Here is a 12587-nt window from a genome sequence, read left to right on the forward strand (position 1 = left end):
TATTTTTCATCAGGGTTTTCTTTTACAACCGACGGCCTGCATTGTACCAGTTACAACTGCGGCGGCCTTCTGGTTTGACGCCTTAGAAGAGACTCCTTTAGAGGAAATTTTAGATAGAATTAAGGCTCTTAAGCTGGCTAATTCTTTTATTACGGATGCCGCCTTTCAGATTGCCAAATTGGCGGCTAAGAATGCTGGATTTGCCATTTTAGCGCGTAGAGCGTTATGGTTAAAATCTTGGTTTGCTGATGTGTCATCTAAGTCAAAGCTTTTGGCTATTCCTTTCAAAGGAAAGACCCTATTCGGGCCTGACTTGAAAGAAATCATTTCTGACATTACGGGAAGTAAGGGTCATCTCCTACCTCAGGATAAAGCAGCTAAACTGAGGGGTAAACAGGATAATTTTTCGTTCCTTTCGGAATTTCAAAGGGGTCCCCTCTCCTCCTTCCGCTAAACAGGAAGGGAATTTTGCTCAAGCGAAGTCTGTCTGGAGACCCAACCAGGTTTGGAACAAGGGTAAACGACCCAAGAAGGCCACTGCTGCTCCCAAGACAGCATGAAGGGGCGACCCCCGATCCGGGACCGGATCTAGTAGAGGGCAGACTTACTTTCTTTACCCAGGCTTGGATAAGAGACGTTCAGGACCCCTGGACACTGGAGATAGTGTCCCAAAGGTATCAACTGGAATTAAAAAATTCTCTCCCAAGGGGGAGGCTTCTTCTTTCACGATTGTCTGTAGACCAGATAAAAAGAGAGGCGTTCTTACGTTGTGTTAAAGACCTCTCTACTATAGGAGTAATTTGTCCCGTTCCAATACTGGAACAGGGGCTTTACTCAAATCTTTTCGTGGTCCCCAAAAAAGAGGGCACGTTTTGACCTATTTTAGATCTAAAAAGTCTCAACAAGTTTCTCAGCGTCCCATCCTTCAAGATGGAGACTATTCGAACAATTCTACCATTGATCCAGGAGGGTCAATATATGACTACTGTGGACTTGAAGGATGCATTTCTTCATATTCCTATCCATAAGGATCATCACCAGTTCCTAAGTTTTGCCTTCCTGGACAAACATTTTCAGTTCGTGGCTCTTCCCTTCGGGTTGACCACAGCACCCATGATCTTCACGAAGGTTCTAGGGTATCTTCTGATGGTTCTCAGGCCACGGGGCATTGCAGTGGCACCTTATCTGGACGATATTATGATCCAGGCATAGTCTTACTATCTGACAAAATCTCATACAGGCATGGTTCTGTCCTTTCTGAGGACTCACGGGTGGAAGGTGAATCTAGAAAAGAGTTCACTAATTCCACAGACAAGGGTTCCCTTCTTGGGAACTCTAATAGATTCTATATCCATGAAAATTTTCTTGACAGAGGTCAGAAAGTCAAAGATTCTGAATACATGCCGAGCCCTTCAGTCCAATCCTCGACCATCAGTGGCTCAGTGCAGGGAGGTGATTGGATTGATGGATTGATGGATATCATTCCGTTTGCTCGCTTTCATCTCAGACAACTACAACTGTGCATGCTCGGGCAGTGGGATGGAGATTATGCAAATTTGTCTCCTCAGATACATCTGGATCAGGAGACAAGAGACTCTTCTTTGGTGGTTGTCGCCGGATCATCTGTCCCAAGGGACGTGCTTCCGTAGACCCTCTTGGGTGATAGTGACAACGGACGCCAGTCTACTAGGTTGTGGTGCGGTCTGGAATTCCCTGAAGGCTCAGGGGGTGTGGACTCGGTCGGAGTCTTTACTTCCAATCAATATTCTGGAATTGAGAGCAATTTTCAATGCGCTTCAGGCTTGGCCTCATTTGGCTTCGGCCAAATTCATCTGATTTCAGTCGGACAACATCACGACTGTGGCTTACATCAATCATCAGGGAGGAACGAGGAGTTCCTTAGCGATGACAGAAGTATCCAAGATAATTCGGTGGGCGGAAGCTCACTCATGTTATCTGTCAGCAATCTACATCCCAGGAGTAGACAACTGGGAAGCTGACTTTTTAAGCAGACAGACGTTTCATCCGGGGGAGTGGGAACTCCACCCGGAGGTCTCTGCCACCCTGATTCTCAGATGGGGCAGACCGGAATTGGATCTGATGGCGTCTCGTCAGAATGCCAAGCTCCCAAGATATGGATCCAGGTTGAGGGATCCTCAGGCCGAACTGATAGATGCCTTGGCAGTGCCTTGGTCGTTTAACCTAGCTTATGTGTTTCCACCGTTTGCTTTCCTTCCCCGGGTGATTGCACGGATCAAACAGGAGAGGGCTTCGGTAATTCTAATCGCGCCTGCGTGGCCTCGCAGGACTTGGTATGCCGATCTGGTGGACATGTCCTCTCTGCCGCCGTGGAAACTTCCATTGAGGCAGGACCTTCTCATTCAGGGACCCTTCCATCATCCGAATCTAGTTTCTCTGCAGCTGACTGCCTGGAGATTGAACGCTTTATTTTATCTAAGCGGGGGTTCTCTGATTCGGTCATTGATACTTTGATTCAGGCACGTAAGACTTTCACTAGAAAGATCTACCATAAGATATGGCGTAAATATCTTTATTGGTGCGAATCCAAGGGATACTCAAGGAGTAGAGTTAGAATTCCCAGGATTTTATCTTTTCTCCAAGAAGGATTGGAGAAAGGGTTATCAACAAGTTCCTTAAAGGGACAAATTTCTGCTTTGTCGATTTTACTACACAAGCGTTTGGCAGATGTTCCAGACGTTCAGTCTTTTTTTCAGGCTCTGACTAGAATCAAGCCTGTGTTTAGACCAATTGCTCCACCCTGGAGTTTGAATTTAGTTCTTAATGTTCTTCAGGGGGTTCCGTTTGAACCCATGCATTCCATAGATATTAAGTGGTTATCTTGGAAGGTTTTATTTTTGGTTGCTATTTCTTCTGCTCGTAGAGTTTCTGAGCTTTCAGCATTACAATGTGACTCTCCTTATCTTATTTTCCGTTCTAATAAGGTGGTTTTACGTACCAAACCTTGTTTTCTTCCTAAGGTTGTTTCTAATAAGAATATTAATCAGGAAATTGTTGTTCCTTCATTGTGTCCTAATCCTTCTTCTAAGAAGGAACGTCTGTTGCATAACTTGGACGTGGTCCATGCCCTGAAGTTTTACTTGCAGGCGGCTAAAGACTTTCGTCAATCATCTTCATTATTTATTGTTTTTTTCTGGAAAACGTAGGGGCCAGAAAGCTACGTCTACCTCTCTTTCTTTTTGGCTGAAGAGTATCATCCGTCTGGCATATGAGACTGCTGGACAGCAGCCTCCTGAAAGAATTACGGCTCATTCCACTAGGGCTGTGGCTTCTTCATGGGCATTTAAAAACGATGCTTCTGTTGAACAGATTTGCAAGGCTGCAACTTGGTCGTCTCTTCACACTTTTTCCAAATTTTACAAATTTTATACTTTTGCTTCATCTGAGGCTGGTTTTGGGAGAAAGGTTCTTCAGCAGTGGTGCCTTCCATTTAGGTTTCTGTCTTGTCCCTCCCTTTCATCCGTGTCCTATAGCTTTGGTATTGTATCCCATAAGTAAGGATGAAATCCGTGGACTCGTCATATCTTGTAAAAGAAAAGGAAATTTATGCTTACCTGATAAATTTATTTCTTTTACGATATGACGAGTCCACGGCCTACCATGTAATTTCTAAGACAGGTATTTTCTTATTTTTTTCAAACTTCAGTCACCTCTGCTCCTTTGGCTTTTCCTTTCTCTTCCTAACTTCGGTCGAATGACTTGAGTGGGAGGGAAGGGAGGAGCTATATATACAGCTCTGCTGTAGTGCTCTTTGCCACTTCCTGCTGACCAGGAGGCGTAATCCCATAAGTAAGGATGAAATCCGTGGACTCGTCATATCGTAAAAGAAATACATTTATCAGGTAAGCATGAATTTCCTTTTTTCTATAGGTCCCTGTCTATGGTCATCTGAGTTTGTCGTACCCGAGAAGCTGTTCCTGCCCTGCAGCTGGATCCACAGGTAAGTGCTTTCCACTCTGTGGACGTTTCATGGGACAGTAATTGAGAGGGTTAATTAGACAACAGGGGCATGTAAAAAGTCTTATTGGAGTTCACATATTTTTAGTTACATTTATTCATTCTAATCATGGATGCTTGTGTAAACTCTAGGGGGTATGTACCTTCATTTAATACTTTAAAAGGTTGACTAAGCGCAGCATAATGGCTCGCTTTTTTACTCTGTGGCGCAGTTAGATATTTAGTCTATTGCGGTCACGTAATTGTCATCCCCACTTCCGCTCTACGGCTTTCTCTGTCAGCCGAGTGAAGAGCAGAGTGTATTGCGGGCTTGTTTCAGATGCTAGCTTTTTCCGGATCTGTTGATCAGGGCTTAGTGATAGAGTCTTCGATATTCTCTGCTGGTCACTGGAGCGGTAAGTCCTCAGCAGGGCTGAGGTATAGAGGTGCCAGTATATTTTAATATTGTAACAATCTCCTGGGAAATGTCCATTTTCTAAAATAGTGTATCCAAATTTTTTATTCCTGGTATTGGAAAAATGTAATGGTTTTTTCTAAGAAGATATTTTATAACTTGTTGGAACTCAGTTTATTACTGTTGGGCACCAATTCCTAACGTTATGGACCCTGCTGCAAATTTAAATTTGTCCTTTGACAAGTGTTTATATTGCTTGGAGGCTCAAATTATTTCTCCTGTGCAGTTTTGCTCCACATGTTTAAATAAAATGTTGTCGAATAAAGATAAGGTTTCCCTCTCGGAGCCATCTGTCTCTCGGGATAATGTTGTTGTCCGTGCCATGCCTCAGCTTTCCCCTCAAATGTCCCAAGCTTTAGCAGTTTCACATGCAGTGCCCTGCGGTTCCTCCCAACCAGTTTCTGGGGGTGTATATTTATTAGGAGATTTTGCTGTGCAACTAACTTCTGCGGTTTCTGCAGCCTTATCTGCCTTACCCTATTGCTGGTAAGAGAAAGAGAGAAAATCTAAGAACGTATCTAATACCAAGAGTTCTGACTCCGCCAAGGTTGTGTTAGTCAGCCTGTCTCCGTTATCTAAGGACAATCATTCCTCAGTAGCTTCTGAGAGCGAGATCTCTGATTCTGATCTGCTGTTGCCCGTACAGCAGATTCAGAGGAGGTCAATTTTAGATTTAAGCTTGAACACATCTGTTTACTTTTGAAAGAGGTTCTAGCTACATTGGAGGAAAAAAAAGCATACCTTTTTTCCAAATTCTACAAATTGTATACTTTTGCCTCGGCTGAGGCTTCTTTTGGGAGGAAAGTTCTTCAAGCGATGGTGCCTTCTGTTTAGGCCCGCCTATCTTGTTCTCCCGCCCTTTCCATTCTGTGTCCTCTAGCTTGGGTATTGGTTCCCACTAGTAATTAGTATGGATTTGTGGACTCTCCATGCCATAGGAAAGAAAACAAAATTTATGCTTACTTGATAAAATCTTTTCTTTCCTGCATGGAGAGTCCACGTCCTGCCCTTAATTTGATTTGACGGCTTTTTTGTATAAACCTCAGGCACCTCTATACCCTTGTGTCATCATGTCTTACCATATTCCTTCGGCTGAATGACTGGGCTTATGGGAAGTGGAAGTGATACTTAACAGCTCTGTTCTTTGCCTCCTCCTGTTGGCCAGGAGTTGAATTCTAATTCCCACTACTAATTAGAATGGATTTGTGGACTCTCCATGCCAGGAAAGAAAATAATTTATCAGGTAAGCATACATTTTGTTTTTATATTATACACAAGCCTGACGTTGGGTATGTTTCAGCCCGATGGTGAATGGTATTTGGAGCTGTAAAACACATTTACACTCTTAGCCGTGGGAACGTTAACTGGTTTATATTTTTCTAGCATCAGAAAGAAGTGTTTGCCTGAAAACAACAAAAGAAAAGTTCCCACTAGAAATGCAAGTGGTGCCAGCTCAGAGTGAATTTTATTTAGTTATTGATTTATTTTTTAGATGATGCAGTCACGAGACTCAGCTCCCAATCTCAGGCAGCAGAGGACATCCTGGATAAATACAGGAACGCCATGAAAAGGACAAGTCCCAGCGACGGAGCTTCTGTGCCGTATGACGGAGCAGGTATGGAACTTCTATTAAGTAAAAGTAGGTTTAATATTTGTAGCTACAAAAGGGGGCATTATATTTATTAGATGTGGTGAAAGCAAGTTCCCAAACACTTGGAGAAAGGCAGTAAAAAAATATTCCAATTTCCTAGACCTCTGGGCGACTTTCTTCCTTTTCAGTCTAATTACAGCTTCTTTTTTATCTTTGTCTTTATAGAGGCCTCCTAAAACTATTTTGAAAGGATAGCTTATATATAACTATGCACACAAAATACCTTCAATTCCCTCTAATACAATATTAAGTAATGTAATTTGTGTGCAGCATCAGAAATTATATAATGTCAATGAATTAGGAATCAACTAACCAAGATATTGTTGTCAGACCTTCTGCCCATGTCGAAAATGGCAGAATTATGGGACCATTGCTATTGACAATGCAATACCTACCTATCAGTAAGGTCAAAGTAGACAATGCAGGAACCTTGTATACAGAGGTGAAGGAAAGTAAGGAAGACACTGTTAGGGCTCTGCACGGAAAAACAAACTAACCACAGATCTGGTGGTCTGTGTACAGTTCACTCGAGCTAATGTTAATTTTGTGTTTAATCCCTATACAAAGGTATCTAGGTTAAAGTACAATAAGAAAATCTTGTAACGCATTAAAGCATTTTCTAAATTCAGCTTTATCTCCTTTTATTTTGTGCTAGCTCAAACATCATTTGATAGAAAGGTCTTCAAGTCGTCTTCCTCAGACCTAGGTAGAGCATTTCTGCCAATCATTTTCATAGCAACGTATCTAGTTTGTAGAGTAGCCTTTTGCTTATCATAATCATTCTTGAATTCCTCCATAGTGTTTTGTCATTACCACCACTTGTAGAAGTTTATTCCAAGAATCAGTCGCCCTTTCTGTTAATTTTCCGCAAATTACTGCTGAACCTACTACAAGTCAGCATGAGATTATGACTTCTTGAATTTTTCTTTTCATGGAAAATATTCAAAGCCTCAGCTTTACTAAGCCCATTAATATACTTGAAAGTTAAGATCATATCACCTCTTTCCCTTTTCTAAGCTATAAATATTTAGGCCACTGAGCCTCTCCTTGTAAGTTTATAATTTTTGGACCATGAACTATTTTAGAAGCCTCCTTTGCACAGATTCCAGTTTGTTTATATCCTTCTGGAGATGTGACCTTCAGAACTGCACACAATACTCAAGATGAGGCCTAACTAATGATCTGTAAAGCGGCATAAGAGCCTTACTATATTTGTTGCAAATACCTCTACTTATACAGCCAGGTATTCTACTGGCCTTAGTCGCTTCAGTACTACATTGTTTACTAAATTTTTAGATCATATAAAATACTAATTCTCAAGTCCTGTTCCTCATTTGTAACAGTCAGTAAAGTGTCATTGAGTCTGTGATTAACATTTAGATTTTTCTTCCCTAAATGCATAATTTTGCAGTTTACAGTGTTAAAATTTAGATCCCAGTCATTTGTTGAATACTTAGTTTTTAATATCATATTTGTTCCATCCCCCTGGAACATCTACTCTATTACAATTTTTTGTATCACCTGCAAACAGACATATTTCCCCTCTAGCCCTTTGTCGATATCACTGATATATATGTTAAAAAACCAGGCCCTAGGGCTAACCCCTGAGGTACACCAATAGTAACTGCCCTCTCTACTGAATAAACTCCATTTACTAAGACACACTTTTTTTCTTTTCTTAAAGTGAATGTCAATTTTGATGCTAAAGTGCCCGTTTTTTAAAAATTCAATTAAAAACAGGGCCACTTTTATTCATCAAAATTTACATTTCACTCCTGTTGTGAAAAAATACTTACCTATTTTTATACTTGACAGCCGCTCCAGCTTCCTCCACCTGTCGCAAAGCCTCTTCCTGGGTCTAAAATGAGGAATCCAGCTTCCTCCAATCACGGCGTTGAATCAGACACTGATTCCCCCGGGGGGAAGCCGTGATTGGAGGATGACCTATCCATCATTTCTGATGTCAGAAATGGCTTGCAACGACCGGAGGAAGCTGGAGCTGCTGTCAAGATTAAAAGGTAACTTTTTTTTTTTTCACAACAGGAGTTTTTTTTTTTTTTTTAGCATCAAAATTGACATTCCCTTTAAACCAGCGTTCTATTCAGTTCACAAATTTTAAATCTAGACCAAGGAGATTCATTTTGTGAATTAGTTTGTTGTGTGGGACAGTGCCGAATGCTTTACTGAAATCTAGATATGCTACATCTGTTCTCGGAAAGAATGCTGAAGCACATTTGTCCGTCAGACATGTCCGAGAGACTATATTCAGAGTGGAAGAGAGTTCTGTTATATTCAGTGCCTCGGGCGCCGCAACCACCTCTGGGAACCTAACCATGGGCCCCTCCCCGCATGACATGCTTTTAACACATTCACCATATAATAATAAGTTAATATATTATAAAAAATAATAAATATGTAAGTTAATATATTATAAAAGCTAAAATTGTGCTTTTTGTAATAATTTAAATAAGGTTTGCACTATACGTCAAAATAATGTAATAAAGTTTTATGTTAGTGCATTTAGAAATAAACTTTATTTGAAATAAAGTAATAGTAATAATCCATGCGGAGTGGAGCATGAGTAGAATGGGATATATTTGGCCGCGGCCGGACTGTTCTCCGATAGACATTTGTCTATTGGATTATTATCCTTCGCACAAATGTCCGTCAGATAACAGTCCGGCCACGGCTACATCAACTGCCCCACCCTGGTCTAATACCTTTGTTACATAATCAAAGACGTCCGTCATATGACCCAGTGTTACAAATCCAGGTCCATCATGCGTAGGACAAACTTTTGACTTGCGCCTAAGCATCTGTCATTTCTCTCTTTTTTTTTTTTTTTTTTTTCCTCTCTAGATTTTCCTTGTTAATGCTTGAACGTACTAAAGCAGAAAGGTTATATAAATGTGTTGGGTTTCTACCTACTCCAGAGTTAGAGGCTATATATTGAAAAATGCTTTATGGGGTAATATAAATAAATCTGCTTATCCATTCATTGTCGGTCTTTACACTAAACGTTGTCCTTTCTTGCAGATGTTGTTGATGGAGAGAGCGTCCATGATTCTCAACGTGATGAAACGCTACAAAACATGACATCAGATGATGTCCCAGACTCTGCCAGCCAAGCAGCCCACCCCCAGGAATCCCCTTTCTCTTATAGGTATGTGGTCCCTCCAGTGCTCTGTAACCTCATATAAGATCATTATACTAGAGAGTGTTCTACCTATGTTTACACTGATCTCATGAGATCTGGGTGTTCTGCTTTTAACTCGTATACTTCAAGTAATAGTATTTCATATGTGATGCAAGGTTTACCTCCACTTAAACTGGAAACTTTATTATTAATAATGTTCTAGCTCTATAACCCTAGATGACGACGTACGTTCTTGTTGAAACCACACTGGCTGCCCTTATAATCTCTATTTAGCACCTCCACTAAACTGTAGCATTTATTAATACAAAACCTATCATTGAAAACATGTTAAAAGGGAAAGAATGTCAACATTAATATGTGCGTATTGGTTTATAATAGAAGCATATTTGCAATGTATGTCCATTAGCAAGAATGCTTCTACCATGTTTTAGTGGCATACATACATATGCTGTGAGTCCCCCATGCACCAGCATTCAAACGCCACAACTTCTCCGAGAGTCAGCGGTGTCTTGTATTACAAGCATTATGTCTTCATGTCTGACACAGTGCACACCACTACCAGGCATGGTGTTTGAATCCTGATCCTCTAGTCTAACATAGCATATGTGTGTATGCCGCTGACACAGTAATATCTTTTACTAGAAGCATTTTTGACAATGGAAGTATATTGCAAATATATTTCTATTCAAAACTGGAACGCACCCATACACATTTTAATTTTGACCTTTCTGTCCCTTTCAATCTGTTTTTGTTGATAGATTGTGTATTAATAAATTCTCCAGTTTTAGATGAGGGGAATCTTGCATTAAATACAGATTATAGGGGCTGCCACTGTGGTCTCTACAAGAAGATACAACTTCATTTAGGGTTACAGAGCTAGTCTACTACATTATTAATAAATTATCCAGTTTCAGCGGAGGGGAATCTTGTATTAGGTACTAAACACACATAATAAGGTTAGAGGGTTATAGAGTTAACCTATTACAGACAAAGTGGATTTTAAAACCATAAATACCCAGAATAGCATAGCATTACAGTCTCTTTCACTCATTCTCTCTTTCATTCTCTTTTACTCTCGTTATCTCACTTTCATTCTGTTTTACTCTTGTTTGTCCTTACTCTCTCTACTTCTTCCTTTCTATTGTTCTCATCACCCTCTCGTTATTTTTCTTTTTTTCTCTTCAATCTTTATTGTGCTCTCTTTCATTAGCTTTTTAATGTTACAGTAGTTTTTCAGTAATAAATGCAGTGTTTACACATCTATTTAACCTGTCTACAGAACAGTTAACCAGGGGCGCGATCCGATATACGGTGTAGTTTTCGGCGCAAGTGAGGGAACCCGGGCCGCCCGTAGTTTCACCTTGCACAAGTGCCGTAAGTCGGACAAACTAGCGATGTCCAGAAATAAGCATAACTACAAATTTGTGGAGTCGCCAGTGACTTATGGCACTTTAGAAACTACCTGCGCCTACAAAAACTTACTAAAATATGAAATCTCCCGTAACTGTCTAACCTGCCTCCCAAACATCATCCCGACACGTATACCCCTATATCCGCAATCCCCCCTCTCACTCCTAATAATAAATGTATTAACCCCTAGAACGACAACCCCCCACAACGCAATAAGCCTAATTTCTCCTGTTAAGTGTAGTCAGTCCACGGGTCATCATTACTTATGGGATATTAACTCCTCCCCAACAGGAAGTGCAAGAGGATCACCCAAGCAGAGCTGCTATATAGCTCCTCCCCTCTACGTCACACCCAGTCATTCTCTTGCACCCAACTAATAGATAGGATGTGTGAGAGGACTGTGGTGATTAAACTTAGTTTTTTATATCTTCAATCAAAAGTTTGTTATTTTAAACGGCACCGGAGTGTGTTTCCTTCTCAGGCAGAATTTGAAGAAGAATCTACCTGAGTTTTTGTATATGATCTTAGCGGACGTAACTAAGATCCGTTTGCTGTTCTCGGCCATTCTGAGGAGTAAGGTAACTTCAGATCAGGGGACAGCGGGCAGGTTCACCTGCAAAGAGGTATGTTGCAGTATATTATTTTCTAAGGAATGGAATTGACTGAGAAAATACTGCTAATACCGATATAATGTAAGTACAGCCTTAAATGCAGTAGTAGCAACTGGTATCAGGCTGACATGTATATATGTTTACACTTAAGTATTTCTGGGGAATGGCACTTCACTGGGAAAATACTGTATGCATATAACTTTTAGCCTAACTTGCAGTGTGAGCGACTAGCAGCAGGCTTTTTAATGACATTTCATATATTAGATTTTAAACGTTTACTGGCATGTTAAATCGTTTAATTATCTGAGGTACTTGGTGAAAATTGTTTTGGGCTTTATTTTCCACATGGCTGTCGTTTGTTTTAAATTAAAACAGTTTACTGAGCTTCCCTCACTGTTGTAGTGTGAGTGGGAGGGGCCTATTTTGGCGCTTTTACTACGCATCAGAAATTCAGTCACAGTCTGTCTTTTTCTCCCTGCATGATCCAGGACGTCTCCACAGAGCTCAGGGGTCTTCAAAACTAGTTTTGAGGGAGGTAATCACTCACAGCAGACCTGTGAGACTGTGCTTGACTGTGATAAAAACGCTTATATTGTCAATTGGTATACGTTTTTTTTTCTGATATTAAGGGTTAATCATCCATTGCTAATGAGTGCAATCCTTTGCTAAATTTGGTTTCTATAACTAATCCGGTTCATTGTTATTCAACTGTGACAGTTTTTTTGTGTGCTTCTTAAAGGCACAGTAACGTTTTTACATATTGCTTGTAAATTTAGTTGAAAAGTATTTCCAAGCTTGCTAGTCTAATTGCTAGTTTGTTTAAACATGTCTGACACAGGGGAATCTCTTTGTGCAATATGTTCAAAAGCCAAGGTGGAGCCCAATAGAAATTTATGTACTAATTGCATTGATGCTACTTTAAATAAAAGTCAATCTGTACATGTTAAGCAACATTCACCAGACAACGAGGGGGAAGTTATGCCGACTAACTTGCCTCACGTGTCAGTACCTGCATCTCCCACTCAGGAGGTGCGTGATATTGTAACGCCAAGTACATCAGGGCGGCCATTACAAATCACTTTACAAGACATGGCTAATGTTATGACTGAAGTTTTGTCTAAATTGCCAGAACTTAGAGGTAAACGAGATCACTCTGGGATGAGAACAGAGTATACTGATAATGCTAGGGCCATGTCTGATACTGCGTCACAATTTGCAGAGCATGAGGACGGAGAGCTTCATTCTGCGGGTGACGGATCTGATCCAAATAAATTGGATTCAGACATTTCAAATTTTAAGTTTAAGCTG

General features: G+C 40.6%; 1 protein-coding gene across 8 annotated transcripts in view; it reads left to right on the plus strand.

Annotated features, from left to right (window-relative positions):
* Positions 1-12587, plus strand: part of GAPVD1 (GTPase activating protein and VPS9 domains 1) — a 231021-nt gene that overhangs the window by 112970 nt on the left and 105464 nt on the right. For all 8 annotated transcript variants that reach the window (XM_053695629.1, XM_053695636.1, XM_053695630.1 and 5 more), the window contains 2 exons: positions 5943-6065; positions 9138-9264. In XM_053695629.1, the coding sequence (XP_053551604.1) occupies positions 5943-6065; positions 9138-9264 (250 nt within the window). The remainder of the gene's footprint in view (positions 1-5942; positions 6066-9137; positions 9265-12587) is intronic.

Source organism: Bombina bombina, chromosome 12 (genome assembly GCF_027579735.1).
Source record: "Bombina bombina isolate aBomBom1 chromosome 12, aBomBom1.pri, whole genome shotgun sequence".
Taxonomy (NCBI): Eukaryota; Metazoa; Chordata; class Amphibia; order Anura; family Bombinatoridae; genus Bombina; species Bombina bombina.